General features: G+C 40.0%; 1 protein-coding gene and 1 long non-coding RNA gene across 6 annotated transcripts in view; one reads left to right on the forward strand and one right to left on the reverse strand.

The window, feature by feature from the left end:
* Positions 1–1,779: 1,779 nt before the first annotated feature.
* The window catches only part of RTTN (rotatin), a 162,618-nt gene continuing 139,704 nt past the window's right edge, over positions 1,780–24,693 (forward strand). For 2 of the 5 annotated variants that reach the window (XM_058691835.1, XM_058691836.1), the window contains exons 1-10: positions 1,780–1,995; positions 2,344–2,531; positions 3,598–3,775; positions 5,419–5,508; positions 7,585–7,675; positions 8,818–8,932; positions 9,861–10,011; positions 13,011–13,176; positions 15,838–16,019; positions 18,239–18,354. In XM_058691835.1, coding sequence (XP_058547818.1) covers positions 1,965–1,995; positions 2,344–2,531; positions 3,598–3,775; positions 5,419–5,508; positions 7,585–7,675; positions 8,818–8,932; positions 9,861–10,011; positions 13,011–13,176; positions 15,838–16,019; positions 18,239–18,354 — 1,308 coding nt within the window. In that variant the 5' untranslated portion in view covers positions 1,780–1,964. Of the gene's footprint in view, positions 1,996–2,343; positions 2,532–3,597; positions 3,776–5,418; positions 5,509–7,584; positions 7,676–8,817; positions 8,933–9,860; positions 10,012–13,010; positions 13,177–15,837; positions 16,020–18,238; positions 18,355–24,693 lie in introns of those variants that run through there. The other 3 variants (XM_058691837.1, XM_058691838.1, XM_058691839.1) reach the window with 3 other exon arrangements.
* LOC131489928 (uncharacterized) overlaps positions 2,637–24,693 on the reverse strand; it is a 33,908-nt gene continuing 11,851 nt past the window's right edge. The window contains exons 2-3 of the long non-coding RNA XR_009250829.1: positions 11,191–11,314; positions 2,637–2,818 (exon numbers count right to left, since the gene is read on the reverse strand). This is a non-coding gene — a long non-coding RNA (uncharacterized LOC131489928). The remainder of the gene's footprint in view (positions 2,819–11,190; positions 11,315–24,693) is intronic.

Below are 24,693 nucleotides of genomic sequence, written 5' to 3' on the forward strand. Positions count from 1 at the left end.
TAACTACCGATTGTCTAGTGTAGACATGAAGCCTTACCCATAATAGTTGATTAGCACATATTTTGTAGGTTATACTTAGTATACACTGTATTCTTACAACATGGCAAGCCACAGAAAAGAAAATGTTAAGAAAATCACGAGGAAGAGAAAATACATCTAGAGTACCGTATTGTATTTATTGAAAAAAATCTGTGCATAAGTGGACCCGTGCAATTCCAACCCATGTTGCTCAAGAGTCAACTGTAATTTATTTTTCTCCCACAGTATTATCACTGACCCTTCCCCACTGACATCCTCAGTTTCTCATCATCTAAGACTTTTCATCTTAGAAATATCTTTCTAAAGTTATTTCCATTATTCTTCTGTACTGTCATATGTATTTTGACTTTGATACTTCAAATCCACAAATCCAAGCTTTCATGCTTGGATAACTACAGAAACTTCTCAGCTGGTATAAATGTTTCCACTTTTTGGTCCCTTTGGCACAGTACCCATCAAAAGCTCTTACCCTAGGGTTGAAGAATGTAGCCACTGTCACCATTTCGGCCAGGGGGGCTCAGGTATGGGCTAGTGGGGCATCTGTTAAATATCCACACCTCTTTTTCCTCCCACTCTCCAATTTCCTACCGCCGTCTCCCATTCCCCACAGCCACCTGGAAGCCAGAGGGACAAATGGAGAACTAGCATGCTAGTCACCTCCCCGTCCACCTCCCAGAGGTAATTTCGCCGCCTAGAATTTCTCTCTTTCCCTGACCTTGATGGACTCATTCTGAATCCTTGCCTTTGCTTGAACTGTTTTCTCTGGCAGGAATTCCCTTACCCCATTTCTTTGCCTGGCAGACAAATTCCTACTTATTCTTCCAGATCCGGGTCTAACATCACCACTCTCTAACCTACCTACACACCTTGCAGGGGCAGCAAGGTCCTAAGAATGTCACAAGGAAAATTTAGGTCAGGCTCTCAATCTGCCACTTAAGTAGTTGATGTGACTGTGGATGAAGAACTCCTATGAACTTAAGTTCATTTTTTCGCAAAATAGAAATGGGTATATGTACCTTGACATCCCTCTCCTAGGGAAATTGAAAACATTGGTGAGAGAAATGTTCTCTAAAATGCAAATCTCTTTACAAATTTAATCTTGTTGCTGCTCTTACCATTGCTTAGAATTTTTTTTTTTTCTTTTTTCTTTTCCTATTTGTTCAGACCAATCACAGTGCCATGCCAACTTTGGTGACATTCAAATATTAATTCACACCCTTACCCCGCCCCCTCCCTATTTTTTTTTTTTTCTTTCCTCTTTTTTCCCTCTTCTGTTCAGTTATGTCCTCCCTGTCCCTCCTTAGGTGTTTATACAGAACTTAGGTGTCCAAGGACACTGCTTGCCTTTGCAGGTACATTTTACAGTTAAAGAGGATAAGTTAATTTAGTTACCAACGGCAGGGGCGGGGGGGTGGGCGTTGGTGGACGTGCGGGAATCCAAACTCTGTATTGTAAATTGTAAGGCTCCGGGAGCCAAGAATTCAGGTTGGCAGAGCCAGGGCTAGTTTGCAGGGCCTGGTTGGGCTTTGCCAGACCCGTGCCTCCCGCGCCGGAGCCCGCGCTGGGACGCCGGAACCCTCGGCGGGTGGGTGCAGCGGCGAGTCCGGAATTCCGGGAGGGCCGCACAAAGGGGCGAAGACCACAACTCCCGACGTGCACGGCGGCCAAGGCGGGTTCTACTCCCTGCTTGTCTCCTCATTCTTTCCGGTTCTTACGACAGAGCCTGCTGTCTAGGAGCCGCGCTTCTGTGGAGGCGCGGGGCCCAGCAGCAGCTCCCTGGATGCTTCCTATTTGTGCCGTGGTTGTCTCCGGCCTTGCGGAACCCGCAGCCCGACCGGCCGGGTTTCCATGGGGACACTAATTGTACACGGACGTCGTGGCGCGGCAGTTTAATTCTCCGGCGGCGGCTGATTGAGCGGGACGAGATGGTCTTGACGGGGCTCATCAGGAAACTCGGTAACAGTCTGAGTTGCCCCTCGCCCGCGTCGCCGTCCTGTCGTGGCCACTTGCTAAGGCTGGTTGTGTGACGTTTTGGAGGCCGGGCCACCCTGAGACGGCTGCCTTTCGTCCTGGCCTCGCCAGGGCAGCCCCCAGGGATCCATCTCGGACTGAGTGAACCCAGCGACTCGCGTCCCGAGGGCACCCGAGGCCCGCCTGTTAAAAACAAAACAAAAACAAAACTGGTTTATTTCCTTCTTAACCCTGCCCCCGCCCCCAGCATCAACTAAGTTTTAGGGTGAATTCCGGGGGGGGGGGGGGCGTCTCTTCGGAGCTGGGAAATAGCTTTGTGCTGTCCTTTGACAGGTCATCAGCTGGCCGAGATCAGGGAACGCGCTCTCAAGAATATCCTCTGCAAGGTTGAGCACAACTTACTCTGCTGTGAAGATCTAGTTCAGGAGAGGCTGCTTTTTCAACGTTTGCTGGAATGGTTCAATTTCCCGTCTGTTCCAATGAAAGAAGAGGTTCTCAGCCTGTTGAGCAGATTGGTTAAGGTAGGATCATTTTGAAATAAAATCAGACGAGTGAGTGTTGCTTAATTTGTAGCATTTTTTTTTTAATTTTTAATTTTTGGAACAACCAGAGATGGTCGTCTGGGTGTATCACGCCCAGCTTCCTTTTATGTGTAATGTTGAGTCTCACATTGTATCTGTTGTGCTCCGGAATAATAGAACTTCTGGGTTCTGGTGTGTTCTGAATTTTGGAATCATCTTTGGAAGTTGCCATTTGTTATTCTGGTTTCCTTGTGTTCTGTCATTTACATGTTAAAGATTACATGTGTCTGGAAGAGAATATGTTTAAAGTTAATGTTAACACGGTTAATGAATACCTCAAGTATCTGAAATTGTGTTTTCCATATCTGATTTTCAGATTTTATGTTCCTCAGCCTGTCTTTTTTTGAAAACTATTTTTTATTAAATTTTTTTTAGTGTTTACTTATTTTTGAGACAGAGCGACAGCGCAGGTTGGGGAGGGGCAGACAGAGAGGGAGACACAGAATGTGAAGCAGGCTCCAGGCTGTGAGCTGTCAGCACAGAGCCTGACTGGGGCTCAAACTCACAGACCATGAGATCATGACTTGAGCCGAAGGCCGAAGTCGGACACTTAACTGACTGAACCACCCAGGCGCCCCTCAGCCTGTCTTGAGAGCAGTTGTCAGGGTCAGATGTCAAAGGGCAAGTCTAACCTTTTGAAACTGTAAGTCAGTGTGCAGTCATAGGAGATTATTACTTTGGCATCTTTTGACGGTTGGAGGTAGGAGAGGGTGGGGTGGGAGTCAGTTGAGAGAGGTAATCCATTTAATAAATAAAAGTAGGAGTTGGTAGTGTGCATTTCTAGTGATCAGTGTCTGGGCTTTTCTTTCGTAAGTGTCATCGCATGGTTTACGTATGTCTCTATAAATCTGTGTCCTACTCATGGAAGTTCTTTACTTTTGGGTATATCAATGCAAGGTTTATTTTTTGCAAAAGGAACATCTAGCATACTAAAAATAATTTCCTGGTTTAGTTGCTGTCAGATAAAGTGTAGAAGTTTTGACATACGTGATTCTTCTTATTTCAGTATCCCCCAGCAGTCAAGCATTTGGTTGACCTTGGTGCAGTTGAATTCTTATCTAAACTTCGTTCTAATGTGGAGCCGAATCTACAGGGTGAAATTGATGGCATTCTGGACGGACTTTTTATTCTTCCTTCAGATGATCCTGCCCTATACTCTGCATCGTACCAAACCAAACAAACTGGTAACTCTTTGGAATCAATCTGGATGCATTCTGCTAAAATAGAAATATATTGGTTCTTGTGGTTAATTCTAAGGAAAGGGATCTTAGGTTAAAAAAAAACAACCCTTCCCTCCTCAACTTATTTTTATTGCATTAATTTACATGAGTTTGACCTTTTCCCCTCCTCTGCTGTTATTCAGAGGAGAGTGCATTTGTATTTATTGCTTATTTTGGTCAAGGGGCCTAAAACTTGCCAGTGATTTTTTTTTTTTTTTTTTTTGTGGGACTGACAGATTATTTCTTCAACAATAACAATGTTTTCGCTGAGCCCTCATGACCATGTGCCAGACATTATTCTGAATGTTTTATACTTGCATTCTTGGACTGTGTTCCTCACATAGGGGTACGATGGTATCTGTCCTAGCTCATGGTTTTGTTATGGGGTCTCCAGTTAAAATGAGCTATACATAGTACACTGTTAAAATCAGAGTCAGACAGACATGAATGTAAGTCCCACTTCTTCCAGTAGTTTTGTGACCTTGGCTATAGTACTTAATCCCTCTAGGTTTTAGTTTCCTCATCCAAAAATTGGGACAATAAGAAAGAATACCGTATCGAATTGTCATGGGGATTAAATGAGACAGTGCTGTAAAGTGCTCGGATAGGGCCTGGCATGTACTAAGCACAGAATTGTTGGTTGCTCTTGTGATTTAATTCCCAGTAGAGTGCCTTGTACCTGGAAAGCAGTTAAATTGATTTGAAGGAAAAAAGAAAATGCTCCTGAGATTTATGTGATTGAGTAGTAAAAGTATTTAAAAATGTGTTTTTGCTTGCTTAATCTGTTAGATCATATTTTTCTCTGTATCTGTGCTGTGTCGCTACTGCTGAGATCGTCGGTGCTGCTGTTAAAACGAGAAAATAATAGGAGCCTCCGTTTACTGGGTTCTTGTGTGGTTACGATTTTTAACAGTGAAAATTTCTGCCTAAGCCAAAACCAATGAAGTAGAATCTTAAACCATGTATTTTCAACCTAGTTCCCCGCAGGGGAGATCAGATGTATGGTCTAGAGCTAATTTTTTGTTATCTGTATTAAGATTAGGAAATACTGGCATGAAAACTTCAAGCACAATTACAAAATTAGTTTTAGTCTTTTCATTATTCCCATTCTCATTACAACTGTATTGCTGCATGTTCAATCACATGTGACAGAGGATTGATCGTCAAAGATGTTGAATGAGTGCTTGACTCCTTTATTTTTGACAACTTTTTCTTTAAAGATATTAATGAAAGTTGAAGTGGTCAGGAACTACATAATTGGAGGAATAGAGAGGAGGGGGATGGACTAAGAAGCAGAGATGAGCCCTTGAATAAATACTTTGTAACAGATTCTTTATGTACATTGTGCATGTTTTCATCTAACAAGTAGTAGTATTTGCTGAACCACAAAAGAGGGGAACACCCTCCCCTCAATTCAAAACTGACTCAACATTTACATTTTTTTCCTCTAGAGGAAGACTATTCAGAGGAAAAAAAAACCTGTTATTTTTCCAGTTTTTAAAATGATTAAAAAACTTAAGAGAAAACACTAATATTTGAAAAGAGTAAGTTTCGCTTTTAGCAAATAAGGAATCAATAATACAGTAATATATATTTTTTTTTATCAGAATTGCCACAACAACCTGAAATCTTAATAGGATATTTTCCTCAAGACAAAAGTAATTTCCAGCAGACGGAAGTGTCTCCACGACCAATGGGTGTGTATATGTAGAGGGATAGATCCTGTTGACCTGGTAAATCAGAAATTAATGTACTTTTCCTAATGGTGTGGTCAAGCTTGAATGTTTCAGTTTCCTCAAATTAGGATGTAGTGTCTAAGTGGTGAAATTTTACATTATTCTAACTGCATTTGAGCAGCTGTATTTAGGTGGGTGGTGATGGTGGCAGAAATACTCAGTGCTTACTGAACACAAATTCTTTGTTGGGAACTGTGCCGCGCGCTGTGTATGCGTCCTGTTTATTCTCCAGCTCACCAAGTGGTACCGTTCATCCGGTTACTCAAGCCAAAGACTCAGGATCATTTTGGTTTCTTCATTTGTCTTTATCCCAGCGACCAGCTGATAGAAGAAGAGCTCTGATTTACAGTCTCTCTCTCCCTGGAATCTCATCCAGGTCTTTAGATGTCTGGCTGGGTCTCTGCTCACGTGTCGCCTTCTCAGAGAGGCCTTCCTGAGGACCCAAGTGATCACTTTCTAGCTATGTTTAGTTTTCTAACAAAGATCGTCTGAAATCACATACTCATTTACCTCTTCTTTGTCTTCCTTGTTATAAGCGTAATGATAGCTTTGAACATTGCTCATCCCCAGTGTGCAAAACTATGCCAAAAGCATAGTAGGTGCTCAGTATATATTCTTTGAGTGAACGAATGAATCTTCAGCCTCTTTGTCCCGGTGAAATTGATATTGTTAATATCCCCATTTTAATGATGAAGGCACTGAGGCTTGGAAAGGATGAAACCTTTGTTCCAGTTGATGCAGTTAGGGAATAATTAAGTGAGCATGTACCTGACATTTTATTGCCTGCATAGTTGAAAAGAAAACGTTGTGTCCAAGGGTGTATCTGTTCGTGTCAAGTATTTCATTTAACTCAGTTTGGAAGCCGTCTGTTATTAAAAGCCTTTCATAGAAACTCTGGTTGAATAACAGCATAAGAAAGAACTGAAAACTTGTTTAGCTGTTAAAATACTTTACCTTTTCTTTCTGTGAAAGTTTTGTTAGGCTTGCGAGGGAGCTTTGGTTTTGAGATGGTAGTTTCTTTGTGTTTGTGATTTGGAGGCTTCGCTGAGTGATGGGGAGAGACATCTGAAGGGAGAGAGTGTGTCCAGGGCTGAGAAGGTGGGACCTCGAGTGCAGCTGCTAAAAACGTTAGGGACCATTGAGATGGTAAAATGCTATGTGAGTTGCAGTTTGTGGGTTAATGATAGGAGCTTATTTTGGACCCATTTTTTGTGTGCAGTAGAGGTCTGTCCTTCCCTCCACCCCCCTCTTACTTTTCTGTGAAAAAGTAAACCCTGCTTGTGTGTTGGCACTTTTGAAAGAAGCAACTGTGCTATATTTGGGAATTTAATAATACTGTTATCTAAATTCAGTGATTCCGTGCTCTTTTCAGAGCATTTGGCGGAAAGACTGTTTGCCATTTGGAAGGGTTTCTGTAGATACTGCATACTGTTTCTCAGCTTTGCCACCTTAATTTGTACAATATAAGATTTGTTTAAAACATAATTGGAATGGGTTAGTTTAAAATTGTGTTGGTTTCTCAGATTTCTTTTAATCTGGTTTGAGTGCTGATATTTGATCTTCAACCTTATGGTTTTTAAGTCGTCTTCAAAGAGGCTTAAACATCTAACACCATGAAGGATATTTGAACATGCCTAATTTTTAAATATACTATATGATTATGTCTATTTCATTTTTAAGTTCTACAATTAAAGGCCTCCAAATGCCAGTTCCTTTCATGTTAAATTTAAGCTCTGTGTTTTGGTTAGCCACAGGGCACAATAGAAAATGTAATTCAAGTTCTAAATGTCATTCAGTATTGGTTTGTATTTAATGCTCTTCTAATAACAATAATGTATGGGTTTTGTGTAAAATATGAAAACAGCTCTGTTATTTATCCTGTTAGGGAACAAATTTGCAGCTGACCTTGTTTAGTATATTTTAGGTTACTGTAAGGTGTAACTTTGAAGACTTGTTTTAAGGGTAAAGCCTTGCTCTTAACATTGGGAGTCTATTAACTTGTCTTTGATCCCTTAAATTTTGCTGTTCCATTAACAGTAAATCAGACTGTGAAGTGTTTGAAGTTTTCTACATTTCCCTGGCTCCCCCTGACTACAACAGATAGACATGTTCTCTGCTCTAATGAAAGGTACGGTGCCTGGCATGTGTCAGGCATTTTGGTTCATTGATAGCCATTACATCTGGTTGTTCTTATCATACATTTTCACCAGGAAAAAAGATACTAAGTGTTTGTGACAGGCAGTACTGGGAGTATATGAATGATTTTCACTGTTTCAAAGAGCAATTTAGAAAATTCCTATTTGCTGTTATCAGGCTACACATCTAGTTGTTTTTTTTGTTTGTTTTTTTCGTGATTGGAGTCATGTATACTTCTTGGTGACATATGAGTCATCTCTTATTGACCAGATTGATTGGCCAAAGCTTATGCCCTTGGTTAATAAAAATGGGAAAAATTAAGCATAAATGCAGTCTTTTTTAGTGGACAGTATATTCAGTGGGCAGTAGAAAGACCAATGTGCTAGAATTAGGATGACATAAGCAGCTACAGGCTGTTAAATGCTTTTTGATGCTGGCACTCCTAAGGCATCAGTAAATTCTCTTGGAATAACATATTGAAGAGGTGGGTACACGTAGAAAAGGGGCAGGGGGTCTGAGTTGGGCCCCCAGGAAGAGACACAGTTTGTAGTACACCCCTTTGGGTGGTGGATGGTGGGCTGGAGCTGGGCCGAGAGGGGGGCGTGTGGATTCTGCTATATCCCTAGGGGGTCACATATTGTCTGAGAAGGTGAGGGGTGTCCTCTGCGGTAGGAGGGGAATCCCAGCTTGACTCACTAGCTTGGGGAAGAGCAGTAATAAATCTAATTTCTAGAATTAAACTCTGCGTTTCCTGTTATTTTTTCTGTGTTACTTCCTAATTCGTTTAGCGAATTTCATTGCATTCTGTGCCCTTTGACTTCATTGATCTCATTTATAGCATTGTGATTTTGTTGGCATACTGTGGTGGATACTGTGTAGTGCCTGTTGTCGAGGAGGCTCTAGTGGGGGTTAGAAAGTCAACAGGCAATTGCTGTTGCACCGAATATAGGCATATGGAAGAAGGACCTATCCTAGAGTTCTTGATTACGGAGTAGATCTAGGAAGGCTGCCCAGGGAAGTGAAGTCTCAATTGAGACCTGAAGGACTGTTAGTAGAGTCATTACGCTACTAGGTTACTTGGAATCTGGTACAGATAAGCTCTTTTTAAAAATAAATAATGCTATCTTTTTGTAGCTCTTTAAGAAGTAGTAACCACACTTTAATCTGGAATACCTGTGAACTATTGAAGGATGTTATCATGCAAGATTTTCCTGCTGAAATTTTTCTTCAAAGGCCAAAAATTGTTCAGGTACGAATCCTCTGTAATTGTTGTAGATTTTGAAATAGAGAACTTTTTTACAATGAAACAGATTTTGCAAAGTAGGAGTCCTTGGGAAGGAGTGTGCACTATTATATTTATAAAATGAAGTGTTTGGTTACTGAAACCACTTTTGCTCTTCTTTGGGTGGTGGTAGTTCTTCTGATCAGAGGTGGTCTCTTTTGACACACACAAGTAAGTCCAGTTTGACCACCTTGAATTTACCTTTTATGGGTTGCATAAGGGGAGAATAGACTTCGGAAATTGAAGTTGGGCAGCAGTAACCATTCTTCATCTAAGAATAGCATTGTTTTTTGAATATGTAGGATGTCTAAGGCACAGGGCTGGATGCCGGGGAAATAGGGCAATGAGCAATTCAGATAGATTCTGTGGTTTATATGGTAGAGCTTGGGATGTGGGGTCTAGGGTTGTGGCCTATCTGCAGCAGCTAGTGATGCCTCAGCACCCTCGCTCTGTAATCACAGGGCTGAATGGAGGCCCCTGAATGGTAAGTATGAAGACACAGTGTGACAATGGCAGTTGTCAGAAGGCAGCAGAGGAGAGGAAAGCTGTTAGCTGCCAAAACGTGGCAAGATGATTTAGCTGTTTGAGATGCTGAAGGCTTGCTGTTATTTTTAAAAACTGCTTCGTAACTTACGTCCTGAATGGGGAGTAATTCATGTTCTCCCAGAATAGGTACTCCACCTACACACTTTAGATGCAACAAACACGGACTCTTTTTAAATTTTATTGTCTCGCTTTATCCCATTGCTAAGTCATTTTTGCCTATTTCCGTTTCTTATGTCTTACAAATATTTTACAAGTTATTTGCTTTCCTTTGATTGTTCATTTAACCTTACTTAAACTCCACACCCACTTTCTTTGATCATTTTCATTCATTTCATTCATCATATTTCAGAGCCTTTTATCTCTGTTGAAACTGGCCTTTGGAGGAGACGGAAAGCATCGCCTGGCCTTACAGTCTGTGTCCTGTTTGCAGCAGCTGTGCGTGTATTTAAGAAACAGACTGAACTTTCACCGTGATCCAGGTTTTTTCTCTAGTAAACAAGGTATTTATGTTTATTTATTCATTAGTCACTGGTGGTATTTGCAGATTTTTCTGAGAAGTTTCTATTATTCTTACTGTGTAAATATTCACAGCATAAACTCCTCATTCCTAAAGGCAATCAGATAATCACTTGAAAACCAATCGTGTGAGTGACAGAACCACTCATGATCCTGTCCTTTTTTTTTTTTTTTTTTTTTGATAAGAACCATTTGCAAGATTTTTTTCTTTTCTCTTAGGCATATACTGATGTTGGGAGCCAGGGGTTAGAATTCTGAGTTCAACTATTTATGTGGGACCTTGGGCATTTTAGAAGTTACTTGTTGTATTAATAGATTGGTTTAAAAAAATAACAATTTGTATTTTTTTAATAAATATATTTTTTTTAACTTTTGGGTATACTTTATGTTTATTTATTTTTAAGTAACCTCTCCACCCAACATAGGGCTTGAACTCACAACCTCGAGATCAAAAAGTTGCATCCTGTACCAACTGAGCCATCCAGGTGCTCCTGATTTGTATTTTATGAAAACTTTTTATGCGGCTTGTGATGTAGTTAGAGTATTTATAATATGATAGCAGTGCCAGACTTTTAAGGGAAAAAGCACCACCTAATGGCCAACTAGAGCACTCGGCCGGCTTTGTCGGCAGTATTTACAGCTTAGAAATTCTGTGCACTTATGCCATATGCATTGAAAGTTGAATATTAAATTACAGTGATTTGTCATCATGCTTCACAGTTAATCCCAATTCTGTTCAGAGTTTCGCTGATCCTATGCTACTTGAATACTTATGCTATACATTAGGTTTATTATAGGTCTCAGAGGGTATAGGGTTCCTCATTAACATTTGAGGAATGTTAGCAATGACTGATAGCAGAGAGCTTGTGGATACCCCATATTTCATCAGAATAAGAGTTATAATATTGATAAAAGTATTATCTTTGAAGATTTACTCATGTATTAAATTTTTATTTATCACCAACCATATGCTGACTGATATTCTAGTCTCTAGGGGGTATAACACTGAGCAAAACAGATAAGGTCCCCACCCTTCTGAGCTCATCCTTGAGAAGGTTGGGGACAGGTAATAAACAAGCAAACAAGTTTGTTTCAGATCAGAAGTGCTCAAAGGAAATAGGCAGGGTGATGTGACTGAAAATGACAGGGGAAGTGAGGCTTACCTGGATAGGATGGGTGGGGAAGGCCCCTCAGAGGAGGTGACCTGAGGGGCGAGGAGGAACCATCCCCTTGAAGAGCTGCAGGAACTGTATTCCTGGAAGGTCGGAGGCCTTGGGAGGTGATATTCTGGAGGAACAGAAAAAAGGCAGACATGTGACTGAAATGTAGTAAATGGGGAGCGGGGAGCAGAGAGGGAAATGAAGTGAGAACAGAGGTAGCTAGGGGCCGACTGTATTGGGACTTGTAGATCTTGGTAAGGATTTCATATTTTCTTTGAAGTGCGGTGAGATGCTCTCGGAGAGCTTTTTTTTTCTCCTCCTGAAAATGCCTTTATTTTACTTAATTCCTTTAAAAAATTACGGTAAAATATGTAGCACAAGCCATTATAGCCATTTTAAAATATGCAATTTTGTTGGCATTATTACATTCACACTCTTATGCACCCATCACCATTTTCTGTTCTCAAATGTTTTTCATCACCCTAAATAGAAGATCTGTGACCATTTAGCCCTATTCCCGTGTCCCCTTCCCTCTGCAGCCCCTGGTAACCTCTCTACATTCTGTTTCTAAATTTGTCTGTTCTTGGTATCTCATACAAGTGGAATCATACAATATTTGTCCTTTTGGGTGTGGTTTATTTCACTTAGCATGATGCTTCCAAGGTTCATCTGTATTGTAGCTGTGTCGGAATTTCACTCCTTTTTCTGTATACACCACATTTGTTTATACATTTATCTGTTGCTGGACCCAGGAGTTGTCCTCATGTTTTGGCTGTTGTGAATAATGTCCGTGAACATAGGCATATCTCTTTGAACCCATTTTCAGTTCTGTCGGGTATATACCTAAGAGTGGAATTGCTGGGTCATATGTTAATTTCACCTTTAGCTCTCTGAGGAACCACCAAACTGTTTTCCACACTAGCTGCCCCATTTTATATCCCCACCATAACCTGTGAGGCTTCCAGTTTCTCTATGTGTTGCTAACACTCAGTTATTTTCCCTTTTTAAAATCCTAGTCCTCCTAGTAGATATGAACTGGTATTTCACTGTGGTTCTGGTAAAGACTCCTGACTAATGACTAGGGATTTTCCTAGTGACTTTTTATGTGCTTATTGGCCATTTGTATGTCTTCTTTGGAGAAATGTCTTTTAAAGTTCTTTGTCCATGTTTAAATTGGGTGTTTTTTTTTTTTGTTTGTTTGTTTTGTTGTTGTTGTTGTTGTTTTAGAAGCTCTTTATATATCCTGGTTACTAAATCCTTTTTAGATATATGATTTGCAAATATTTTTTCCCAGTCTGTAAGTTGTCAGTTTCTTGATAATGTCCTTTGATTTTGATGAAGTCCGATTTATCTGTATTTTCTTTGGTTGTACTTTGGTTTCAGATCTAAAGATCTGTTGCCAAGTCCAAGATCATGAAGATTTACCTCTATATTTTCCGCTAAGAGCTTTATAATTTTAACTCTCATATTTAGGTTGTTGATCCATTTTGAGCTAATTTTTGCATGTGGTTTGAGGTAGGGTTTCTTGTGGACTTATGAGCAGGGATGTGCCTAATCTGCTGTTTTGCCTTGGTGGTCCCAAATGTTCCAAGTCAGTAATGCCAGCTAGAGGCTGCATGTAATCAGGCCAGTTAGAGGTACACCTAATGTTAGATGCAAATGCTAAGTGAATACTTGCAGAAAAGGTTGACCTTTACTTTTACACCAAGAGAAGCATTTCTACCATTTTAACTTTGTTCCTGTTTTTTGAAAGAATGATGTAAATTCTTCATAATCATAATTTGTCTCTACTGAGGGATAATTTTTTTCTTTTTTCCTCTCAGATACAGTTTCCCAAAATTCTTCTTTGTCTTATTGTCATGAAGCTAGAGCTGTTCATCATTCCCAGAATCCTTCTCCAGGAAGCAGTAGCCCCCGGCCTTCTGTGGTTGGACGCACAGGTCAGCGACCCAGGGGAGACGGTCAGGATTGGGACGCAGTGTCTTCCAGGTGACTGTTGAAAAGCCCAGTTAACTTGTGTGTGTGTAGTTTACTTTGAGAGGGACATTAACGTTTTTCTCTGTCTTCTCTCTTGGAAAATTACCACAGGTATTGGCCTTGTGTTAAACCAGTGGTTTTCATACGTTTTTGACCATGACCCGTAGTACGAAATAATATTACATGCAACTCAATACTTAGTACACAGACGTATGCTCTGCATGTATGTGCATGTATGTATGTTTCTCTGTATGTATGTATGTTTCCCTGTGTGTATGTCTGTGTGTGTGTCCCTGCCAAAACACGATGTTCACAAAATAGTACTTTGATTCCATATGCTACATAGTGAGCTATATTTTCTCTTCCTTTCTATTTCATTAGAAAAACAATGAGGATTCTGGCCCATTTAATTGTTTTTATTAGCCGTAGATGAAATGTGATCTGGTTTAAAAGCATAGTTTTAAATGATAGGTACATTTTAGTAAGATTTAATTTTTTTAAATGTTTTATTTATTTTGAGAGAGAGGGCGCACGTGTGTGAGAGGGAGAGGGAGGGGGAGGAGGGAGAAGGAGAGAGGGAGAATGTAAAACAGGCTTCACCCTCAGAGCAGAGCCCATCGTGGGGCTCAATCCCTTGTGTCTGATCCAGACCTGAGCCAGAATCAAGAGTCGGACGCTTAACTGACTGAGCCACCCAGGTGCCTCTTTGATAATATTTTAAACCCATATTTGTGACTCTAACCGTAAGTTTTAAAAGATTTTTGAAAGTTTATTTACTTATTTTGAGAGCAAGAAGAGTGAGCAGGGGAGGGGCAGAGAGAGAGGGAGAGACAAAGAATATCCCAAGCAGGTTCCACACCATCAGCACGGAGCCTGACGTGGGGCTCGAACTCGTGAACCACAAGATCATGACCTGAGCTGGAACCAAGAGTTGGGCATTTAACCGTCTGAGCCACCCAGGTGCCCCTCTAATCATAATTTGGGTGTATCAGTATTTACTATTAAAGGGAATGATTGGAGACTGTAAAGGAAAGTTCCTTTAAAGTGCACAATTTATGGGGCGCCTGGGTGGCTCAGTCGGTTAAGCGGCCGACTTCGGCTCAGGTCACGATCTCACGGTCCGTGAGTTCGAGCCCCGCGTCGGGCTCTGTGCTGACCGCTCAGAGCCTGGAGCCTGTTTCGGATTCTGTGTCTCCCTCTCTCTCTGACCCTCCCCTGTTCATGCTCTGTCTCTCTCTGTCTCAAAAATAAATAAACGTTAAAAAAAAAAAAAAATTTAAAGTGCACAATTTATGGTATTTTACTCATTTGTGTAAATACAGATTTCTACACATCAGCTTTGCTTAAAGGGGCTGGCGTGGTGTTTGTGTGTTAGCTCATTCTTGTGCCACAAGCATCTTATAAACATGTTAGTTTCTTCGGTGTCGTTCTAATAAATGCTCAGGGAGATGAACGCTTGTCTGTTGGCATCATTATTTTCTCACGATGCTGCTGCCACCAACTGACACTGACTGATTTTGGCTGCGTGCTTGGTGTTTCGCCGAGTGCCGTACGTGCTTCATGGCCTTCCGTTGTCCTCCCGGTCCTGTGATAGCATTGGTATCATCATCCTTGTACAGGAAAGCCTGGTTCGGAGGTGCAGGGCGCCTTACCCCAGCTCATACAGTTGGTGAGAGGGCCGGGGTATAGACAGTAGGATCTGAGAGCCTGTGCTCCTGACCCTTCCGTAGGAGCTGGTGTTGGTCAGGCACGGCTTTTCTCGTTACTCTTCCAGAGCCTGTCTGCCTCATTCTCTAAGCTGTATCTACTGTGCTATAGCTAATGCTTCTGAATTTTCGCTCCTGAGTGAACACCTTCCTCAAGGGGCCTTTGAGACTAGAGAGAAGCCCACCTCATTTTCGTATTTTGGGATGTTGAAATTGAACAAATGACAAAACATAGATTTTGGGAGTTTTACGTGCTCAACAGCATTAGGGTATCTGTGGTTCAGCTTCGATTGTGGATAACATTAAAAGTCAAAAATTTTGAGGTCCTTGGTAATTGTGAGGTTCAGGCCTTTCTATGGCACTTTATCCCCACACCACCACTGTACAACTAAGGTAGGAATTTTTAATGAAGAAAGCCAAGAAAGGTGGGATGTTCTGCTCTTTGGTACATTTTCAAAATCATTACGTGATGTTGAGTGCACTAAATGAAGTCATTCATTTCTCCTCATATTTTTCTGGCATTTTCTAGCATTCTTCGGTTGTGAACATTGGCTCACTTAGAAGATTTGGTGAAAATCACACAAAATCTAGGAAACTATGTAAATGATTCAGTTTTGCCTCTATAAGTCGATTACAGAAGAACTTTGCTCTGAATTGGCTTGCTCTTCTGTAGAAATGAACAGGTTCTTAGTGCTCATGTTGACTGCTACTACAGGAATTCTGAGACCATCCCTTTTGAAAAGCAATATATATAAATGCGTTTTTGGTTTCATTTACGATTTGAGCCATCTTTATGGAGTTTAGTCTCGTAAATTTGTCAAGGTTTCACAGATCTGAGCACAGTTGTTGCGTGAGGCAGTATGGTTGTGTCCAGCGTGGGGCTTTTAATGTGCCAGACAGCAGATGGGCGGTACAGCTCTCTGTGGCCGTTTCCATATTCAAGGGTTTTCGTTTGTTTACTTTCCAGTGGGAGCGGGAGTCATGCCCCTGTACACTCCAGGGTGTCTGTGCCTTCACCTGTGGACATGGTGCACATAGACCTGCCGGAGCTGGAGACCGAGGATGTGCTGGAGCTACAGTTCCTCCAGCTCAGTCTTCCCCAGTTCTGTGTCTCTGTCCTGGAATCAGCAGTTCCTCTCTTAAGAACAGGTTAGTTCTTTTCAAAGCCACAGTTCTTTTTGTATGATTGGTGCTTGTTTGTCCGTTTTCTGGGGCTCTTAGTTTTCTTTCTTTCATCTTCTGTGTTGGGACCTTTAGAGCTTGTATTTACGTATCTTTTGGGACACAAATCCTTAAGAACTTAGGAAGGCCTTTATTGTCTTCTGAGTAAATGTGGATGCCCTTCCATCTGTGGCTTTTCATTGCCCAGGCTTCCACCTCTGTATGGCTGAACGTAAGCACTGAAAGGACAGTGTGGCTGGGTTCAGTTAGAGAAGGTGGGCGAGCATGAATAGGTCAGGACAAAAAGATCTTCGGCTTTTGCCCTTTGGAAACTTTCTGAGTGGCTCTCAGTTATTCAGTCTTCCCACTCAGTTCGTAGTAAGCCGTGAAACATGTGAAAAATAGAAATAAACCCCAAAGTAGATTCTTACCTTTGTAGTCATTTCTTTTTCTAAAAACCCCACACCCCAAAGCCCCCAAACATTCTGGAGTTGCTTTTTCTCTCAAATGTGCTGGGTAGATTTCCAAAGATGTACTGAAGTATGCATTGTAACGTACTTGTAATTCTAGGAAAGGGTGATGAGAACGGTAACAGCGTGGCTGCTGTCCCACGGAGTCTGGTCCTGACAGTGGTTCCCGCGGGACTTCCTGCCTCGCTCAGCCATCACGTTCGGTCTCGCGTGCGTCACCGCACGTGCTCCTCTCACAGCCATTTTATCTTTCCATAAGTGCTAGTTTCTACTTTTATCTCTGTTTTACAAATGAGAAACCTGCGGTTTAGAGTGGTTTAGAAGCCGATCCAAAGGCAAGCAGCTAAAACAGAGGCTTGAACCCAACGTCCACGCTCTTAAGACCTTAGCATATTGCGAGCAGTAATGATTTTTTATTCTGTAACTCTATACATTTTTTGTAGTTGATAACCTTGTTGAGATATGAATACAAGATAAACAAGATTTGCCTTTTTTGCTTTGTAATGGCTCAATAAAAAATCTATCCCATTTGAATGGTTCTTTAAGCTCTGTGGCTTATTTTTGCCTGCTTGAAGGTGGTGGTGAGGGAAGCAGGATGTAGGGCTGTGTTTGGGAAGCATTAAACATTTTTTTATCCTGTGGAAAACCATATACCCTAACTTATAACTGAATAACTGAATTCAGGAGTTAGAAGGACACAGTAATTCATGTACTCGTAATGTGAAATGAAGGAGGAGCGGAACTTTGGCATCATAAAGTGTACACGTTTGTCTGCGTGGTAGACTGAGAAGAGTAGTTTTAGATGTAATGATTTTGCATTTAACCTTTTCTTAATTTGCTGTAAAAAGTCACGTTGATAATTATAAAGCTATATCTTGGTACATAAAATTTTCTAAATGTCCTCTTGCCCTTTTGTGATAAATTATTGCGTTATTTGTAATTATTCAATATCATAAGAGATTTCCAAGAGAACTTGCTGCAGCTGTTCTAAAGAAACAATTAATCTAGACCCTTATGATCTGGTAGTTTGTTTTACTTCTCTCATTGGAAATTGACCTCTGGTATATGGGGCAGGAAAGTCTTGATTGAATATTCACCTCACTTGTGATTTTGAATAGTAGAACTCCTATGATACTCTGTGGAGAAAAAAGATTGCGACAGCACAGTTTCTTTTGGAATTTTTTTAGAGTTTTAAGTCAGTATAGGCTTGAGAACCTATTTCAGGTGGAATGTTTTGAAGTTTCTTCAACAAACACCATCATGGACATTTATTCCTTTAGTTGGTCCAGTCCAAGCTCAGCTTCCCAGGCAACTCAGGTGTGGTGTAATACTTCTGACAAGGCTGGAGTCTTCTAGGGCTAAATAGAATAATAGAATGCATTTTCTAAACCTCACCTGGTGCTTTGTCACCTATTACATGTAACACGGAAGGTCTTGGAATTAGAAACATTTTAATCTAAGGGCATTTTTAGTTGGATTTGCTACTTTCTTTTGGAATATCTTTCTTAGTTATGAGCACACTTGATGTGTTGTGGTTAAATAGTATTGTGAATGGAACAGAAGTGTTAATGGTGATTGTAGATTCTGACTTTCCTATCCATGTCCTTCAATGATTCTGAAGTCACCAAAAAAATTAAACAAGTTTGGGGCATGACTAATGAGAGGATTGAGCACTATGATATCTAGATGTTCATTTGAAAGTTAACTTTTTTTCTTCTCTCCTATTTATATTCCTAGGGAGTAGACAAATGATAATAAGAGTTCTGGAATTGCTTGCAGAGGATGTGATACTTATTGGTGAAGCAATTTCAGCAGATATCTGGGATGACAGCAGCCTCTTTGCTATAGATATGGTGAGAATCAGTATTTTCTTTGGGATATGATAAATAGTATCGTATTTTATTTTAGTCTTTCTAAGCTGGTTTTATTTTCTCATTAGTCTTTGAGAGCTTTCAGATACAGTATGTTTCAGGCTTATTTTGTGCATTCTGGAGTAGGCCATTTCTCTAGAAAATCTGATTACTGTCATAAATTAATTAGTTTTTTGATTCTGGTTACTTGTCATGGGGGAATGTATATCAAGATCAAAAGCAGGCCAATGGGGTATTTACAGCTACTGTGATATCATTTTTTTGTTTAGTAATTGAACTAGGAATATGTATTTAAAAAATATAAGTTCAGATTGCTATTTCTCGGATTTTAAACTTGTATTTCTTTGCTTATACTTGTATTGTTGCTCATAGAAAGTCTTAGTTCTTAGCAATAGTAACATAACTGCTTGTTAGCTTTAACCTTCAGCATATTCCAAGTAGTTTCAGAATAGCAATGTTAGTATCACTATGGTCAGTAACTGATAAAGTTCAAGATTTCTTTGTGGTTCTTTTTGACTTAGACTAAATCTCATTAAGAATATACAGAAAAACAATTGTGCCTTGAAGTCACTTCGAAGAATTTTCTGTTTCCAATTTATTGTACAGTTAGATTTGTTTTCATTTGTTTTTACTTTTGGGAATTGTTTTCTCCTCACCAACACGTAACTCAGGTGTTTCCCTGCCATCTTGTTTTCTGGTTTATTGTTTCTGTTTTTATTTTAGTTTTTACCAATGTAAGCAAGTTTGCTCTTCCCACTTCTTACATAAATGATAGAGTGTCATATATGGTTCTACACCTTATTTTTATAACTTAAAAATACATCCTGTGTGCACAGAATCATAGGTGTGGAGAGTTTTCCATGTCCACATGTGGAGGTATTCATCATTCTTTTTCATAGGCTGCACGTGTTTCAGTGTGTGTTTATTCACCCAGTCTCCTATTGATGGACACAATTTCTAATATAAATTATGTGATATGAATAATGTGCATATGTCATTTTATATAAATTATGCGATATGCAAAATGTGCATATGTCATTTCATACATGTACAAGTGTGTTTCTAGGGTAGATTTCTTTAAGTAGGATCGCTCTATCAAAAAGGTTGTCAGAGAGAGAGTGGATATGGGGACGGGCAAAGTGGGTACAGGCTTCTAATTATGGAATATCTAAGTCATGGTGATGAAAGGTATAGCACGGGGGATACGATCTGTGATCCTGTAATAGCATGTATGGTGATGGATGGTAGCTACACTTGTGAGCATAGCATCAGGCATAGAGTTGGGGAGTCACTGTATTGTACACCTGAAAACTAAATGTAACATTGTATGTCAACTATACTTCAATTAAAAAAGTAAATGAATTTTAAATTGTAGATATTTTTGCATTCTCCTCTTCAGCTATACCACTGCATTCACTCTCCAGCAGTTTATTAGAAAGTGTTTTCTCCTATACACTCAGCAACAGGGTTTATGGTCAGACCTCAGATTTTTGCCATTCTGCTAATTGATACATGAAATGTCTGTGTAGGATTAGTTTGTTCTTCTCTATTAGTAAAGTGGAGCATCTTTTTGTAACTTTGAGGGTCATTTTCATTTCTTTTTCTGTGAACATTCCTAGCATTTATCCACTTTTCTCTCGGGTCATTGGTCTTTTGTTCTTTTAACTGACTTCCATGAGTTCTTTATATATTAAGAACATTGGCTTTCCAAGACAGGTTGCAATATTTTTCCTTCTTTTTTTTTTTTTTTTTTTGACTTTGCAAATGATGCTTTTGACGGTGCAAAAGCTTTATTCATTTGTTTATTTAAAAAAATTTGTTTTTAGTGTTTTATTTATTTTTGAGACAGAGACAGAACATGAGCAGGGGAGGGGCAGAGAGAGAGGGAGACAGAATCCGAAGTAGGCTTCAGGCTCTAAGATGTCAGCATAGAGCCTGACGCAGGACTTGAACTCACGAACCACGGGATGACTTGAGCTGAGGTCAGATGCCCAACCGGCTATTTGTTTATTTTTATATAGCTGTCTTTATCAGGTTATTTTTGAAAAATTGGTTCTGGATTTTGCATCATAGTTAGATTTTCTCCACACCTTGGGGAAAATGTGCTATATCTATTTCTTGAAGTCTACATTTTTGTCTTTCAAAAGTTTTTTTCTCATACAGATTTTGCACATTTCTTAGTATTTATTCATATATGTGTGTGTGAATGTATATTTACATGGGTGTTTAACATCTTTATTGAAGTATAATTGACATATAGTAAACTGCACATGTTTTTTAAAGTTAAAAAAAATTTTTTTTAAATGTTTATTTCTTTTTGATAGAGGGAGACAGAGCACAAGTGGGGAGGGGCAGAGAGACAGGGAGACACAGAATCAAAGCAGACTCCAGGCTCTGAACTGTCAGCACAGAGACCAACATGGGGCTTTAACCCACAAACTGTGAGATCATGACCTGAGCCAAAGTTGGATGCTTAACTGATTGAGCCACCCAGGCGCCCCTGAAAGAAGTGTTTTGATTAGGCATGACTGATCAACATGTGTGCAGGAACCTCAAAACCGTGATATTACAGCATTATTTTCGTAAATCTGTAAACTACCAGAGAAATCTCCATGTAATTGGAAACCATACCCTTTGGTACATTTCAGTATATCACAAATCATTTTTCATTTTATATATTCAGTTTTGAAATTATCATCTGATTTCTTTGAAGGACTGATATTCTATCTTTTCTATTAGAGCAAAATTTATTCATCACAAAAATATACATTGTTTCCTATAGTTGCCAATTTTTTTCTCTTTATGTTATTTTGACTAAGATCTTTGTTTTATTAAACTTTGTTATAGGCTACCTGATCCTTGTAAATCGGGATTAGAACATAAAAAACACACAAAATACTGTTTTTACTTAATACCAATACCCATGTGTGGAAATCTTAGACCTTGAAGCACACACACACACACACACACATAATACACACACATCTCTTGAAAAGAAAAACACATTTTACAAAGGTTTAATAACATTGTTTCAGGTACTTCAATGTTTTTACCCATAAAATAGGGGTAATAGTTCTTAATTTTTCTTTAGTTCTTAGGGTTATCATACTATTTGGTAGTACTTTTAGAAGATTTTCACATATTGAAGGTTTTCAACAAGTGATTTTTTTTTTTCTTTGAAGTGTGAAGAATGTTTTATCAGTTGCTTCTTAAATTAACTTAAAATTTCTTGGCCAGAACATTTATCTGTAAAAGTTAGTCATTCACTTTTAACTTTTGGCTGCTGATGTTTTATGATTCAATGAATTATTTTTACTTTAAAGGTTAAATCTGTTGTAGAAGTGCCAATTGGTATGATAGAAATGTTAAATAAAACAGTACTGCTTAAAATTATATCTAATTTACTTTACTGGTTTAAGAGAATAAATGCCTCCTAGGAAAAGAATCTTATTCCTTTGGGTATATGTTAATAGAAGCAAACGATAGAGTTTCGTAATGTCCCTACTTTTATCAAGTTTAAAATGGAAGGTAGGAACAGTATTTTTGTTGAGTCATTAAAGGAGCAAAATAATATACGTGTTGCTACCAATTCAGAAAGTAAATATCTGAGGATATCTAATCAAATCTTTAGACCTTTCCAAATAGTGCTGATAGCAGTCTGGTACTCCATACCTCAGTTATGTAGGCATAACTGTAGGCATAGTCAAAGGAACCTGCCCACCCCCCACATTGAATGTTTTTATTTCCCTTGAAGTAAATACAAGACAAAAACATTTTTACTGAACTTGTTATATTTTGTTAAGATAAAAAATGTTTTTTTTTTTTTTTAATGTTTATTTTTAAGAGAGAGAGAGAGAGAGAGAGACAGAGCATGAGCAGGGGAGGGGTAGAGAGAGAGGGAGTCACAGAATCAGAAGCAGGCCCCAGGCTCTGAGCTGTCAGCATTGAGCCAAGGTGGGGCCTAAACTCACAGGCGGTGAGTTCATGATGTGAGCCAAAGTCAGATGCATAACCGACTAAGTTACCCAAGCCCACCTAAAAAATTTATTGTTAAATACTTATAAAGGTTAGGTTGACCTAAAGAATGTGATTCCTTCTTTGCTTCCCTTTGAATTCAAGTCTGTTTTATCTTCATTCACATGGTAAATTCCATTCAAGGAGTGAGAATCTTTACCTCATGCCATATAACCCCAGACTCCTGGGGCTGTCTTCTGTTCATGTTTTGCCTTTCTCCTCTCTGTGGCTCCTGTCATTGCAATGTCATGAAAAACAGTCTTTTCTCCTTATTTATGACTCATTGCGTCCACATTCTCATCTGACCTGCTGGTAACAGTTGTTCAGGCTTGTTGAAGACTTGCTGGTTGGAGTTTAAGTGGGGCCGAAAGCATCGTGAACACAGCTAGAGAGAAGGGCTTTGTGCCCAGTAAGGGCTCACTAAGGGTGAGTGAACCAGACTGTGAATTTATAATTGGGTGAGTGGAATCTCTAATTAGCATATGCCTTCCTGCTGCTGCCACCAGTCCAGAGACCGTGATTTTAGTTCACCAGACATTTCTTGATTGCCTATTATATGCTAGGCACTGGGAGTGGAAGATGAATAAGAGGCTGTTCTTTTCACTCTTATGGGAGATAGATACTTCTGTTGTGACACTCGTAAAACAGAGGTAAGCCTAGAGGGATAATAGTTCACCAAAGATAGTTTAAGGATAGCGCTTACTCTGTCCTGGTCATTGTTTAAGCACTCTGTGTTTATGAAGCCACTTAATCTTCAGGACCCTCTAAGGTGGATAATACATGTTATAGATGAGAAAATGGAAGCTGATTCTTTTTCAAGGTCACTTTAGGATTCTGTGGTTTCAGTCATGTTTTATTGCCAAGGATACCACGACACCAGTCCCAACTTAGAATCTCAGGGAAAGCCTTTTTGTAGATCATGACTGAACTGAGTCTGAAATCGTAAGATTTGGGTCAGCAAATAAAGGTAGGGCTTTTATCTGGCAGAGAGGAGGGGAATGAGAGGGAGGAAGGCATAGTGCTCACTGGTGGTGAGGGGGAGGACTGGTGAGGGCGAGCAAGCAAGACAGCATAAAACTCAAGGCGGAAGAAACGGGAGAGACGCTGGTCGGCTACAGAGTCTGCTCTTAGAGGGCTTTCTACTTGATGCTGAGTGTTTTGGCCTCCCTTCCGAAGGCAGGATGAGCTTGCTCTTCTGCTTGCTGAGGTTTGCGCGTGCCACGGTGGGTGGGCGAGGTGGTGGGGCCTGTGGTGGGCTGTGGCGACGGGTGCGGTGGTGGGCGCGTGGTGGGCCGCCGTGGAAGGCAAGTGTGGAGGATGAGGCTGGAAGCATTGTGGGGGACAGCCCCACCCGGGTGCTCACTCCAGATGCTTCACAGTACCTACCACTTATGTTACAGTGTGTGGATGCATAGTGCAGAAATTGTGTTTACAATGTGAATTCTGTCTTGTTGAGACTATTTGGGATATTTTGCTAATCTGATTTAATTCTGTACCTTCTTTTCGTAATGACAATGAATATCCTCTGAAAACTGGCCTCCCTCCCCCTCCATCAACTACTTCATAGCCTTTTGAACATTTTTAGCCCAACAAATTAAAACTCTGGACTAGTTTCTGTTGTTTTTTAATCCTTTCTTTTCTTAAAACGTTACCACCCTGCCTTTTATTTTGCTTAGAAGAAATGCTGGGAATAGTGAAAATTGCAAGCCTGATTCTTTTTTTTTTTCTTTGTAAATTTAAATCCAAGTTAGTTAACATATAGTGTAATAATGATTTCAGGAATAGAATTTAGTGATTCATCACTACATATGACACCCAGTGCTCATCCCAACAAGTGTCCTCCTTGGTGCCCATCACCCATTTAGCCCATCCCCCCACCCACCTCCCTCCATCAACTCTTCAGTTTTTTCTCTGTATTTAAGAATCTTTTATGGTTTGTCTCCCTCTCTGATTTTAATCATATCTTTGCTTTTCTTCCTCTATGTTCATCTGTTTTGTTTCTTCCTTTTTTTTTTTTAAATGTTTATTTCTGAGAGCGAGAGAGACAGACAAAGTATGAGCAGGGGAGGGACAGAGAGAGAGGGCGACACAGAATCTGAAAGTCTTCATGCTCCAACGTGGGGCTCGAACTCATGAACTTCAAGATCATGACCTGAGCCTAAGTTGGACTTAACCCACTGAGGCACCCAGGCACCCCCATCGGTTTTGTTTCTTAAATTCCACATATGAGTGAGATCATATAATATTTGTCTTTCTCTGACTGACTTATTTCATTTAGCATAAACACTTTAGTGCCATCCACTTTGT

Source organism: Neofelis nebulosa, chromosome 11 (genome assembly GCF_028018385.1).
Source record: "Neofelis nebulosa isolate mNeoNeb1 chromosome 11, mNeoNeb1.pri, whole genome shotgun sequence".
In the NCBI taxonomy this organism is placed as follows: domain Eukaryota; kingdom Metazoa; phylum Chordata; class Mammalia; order Carnivora; family Felidae; genus Neofelis; species Neofelis nebulosa.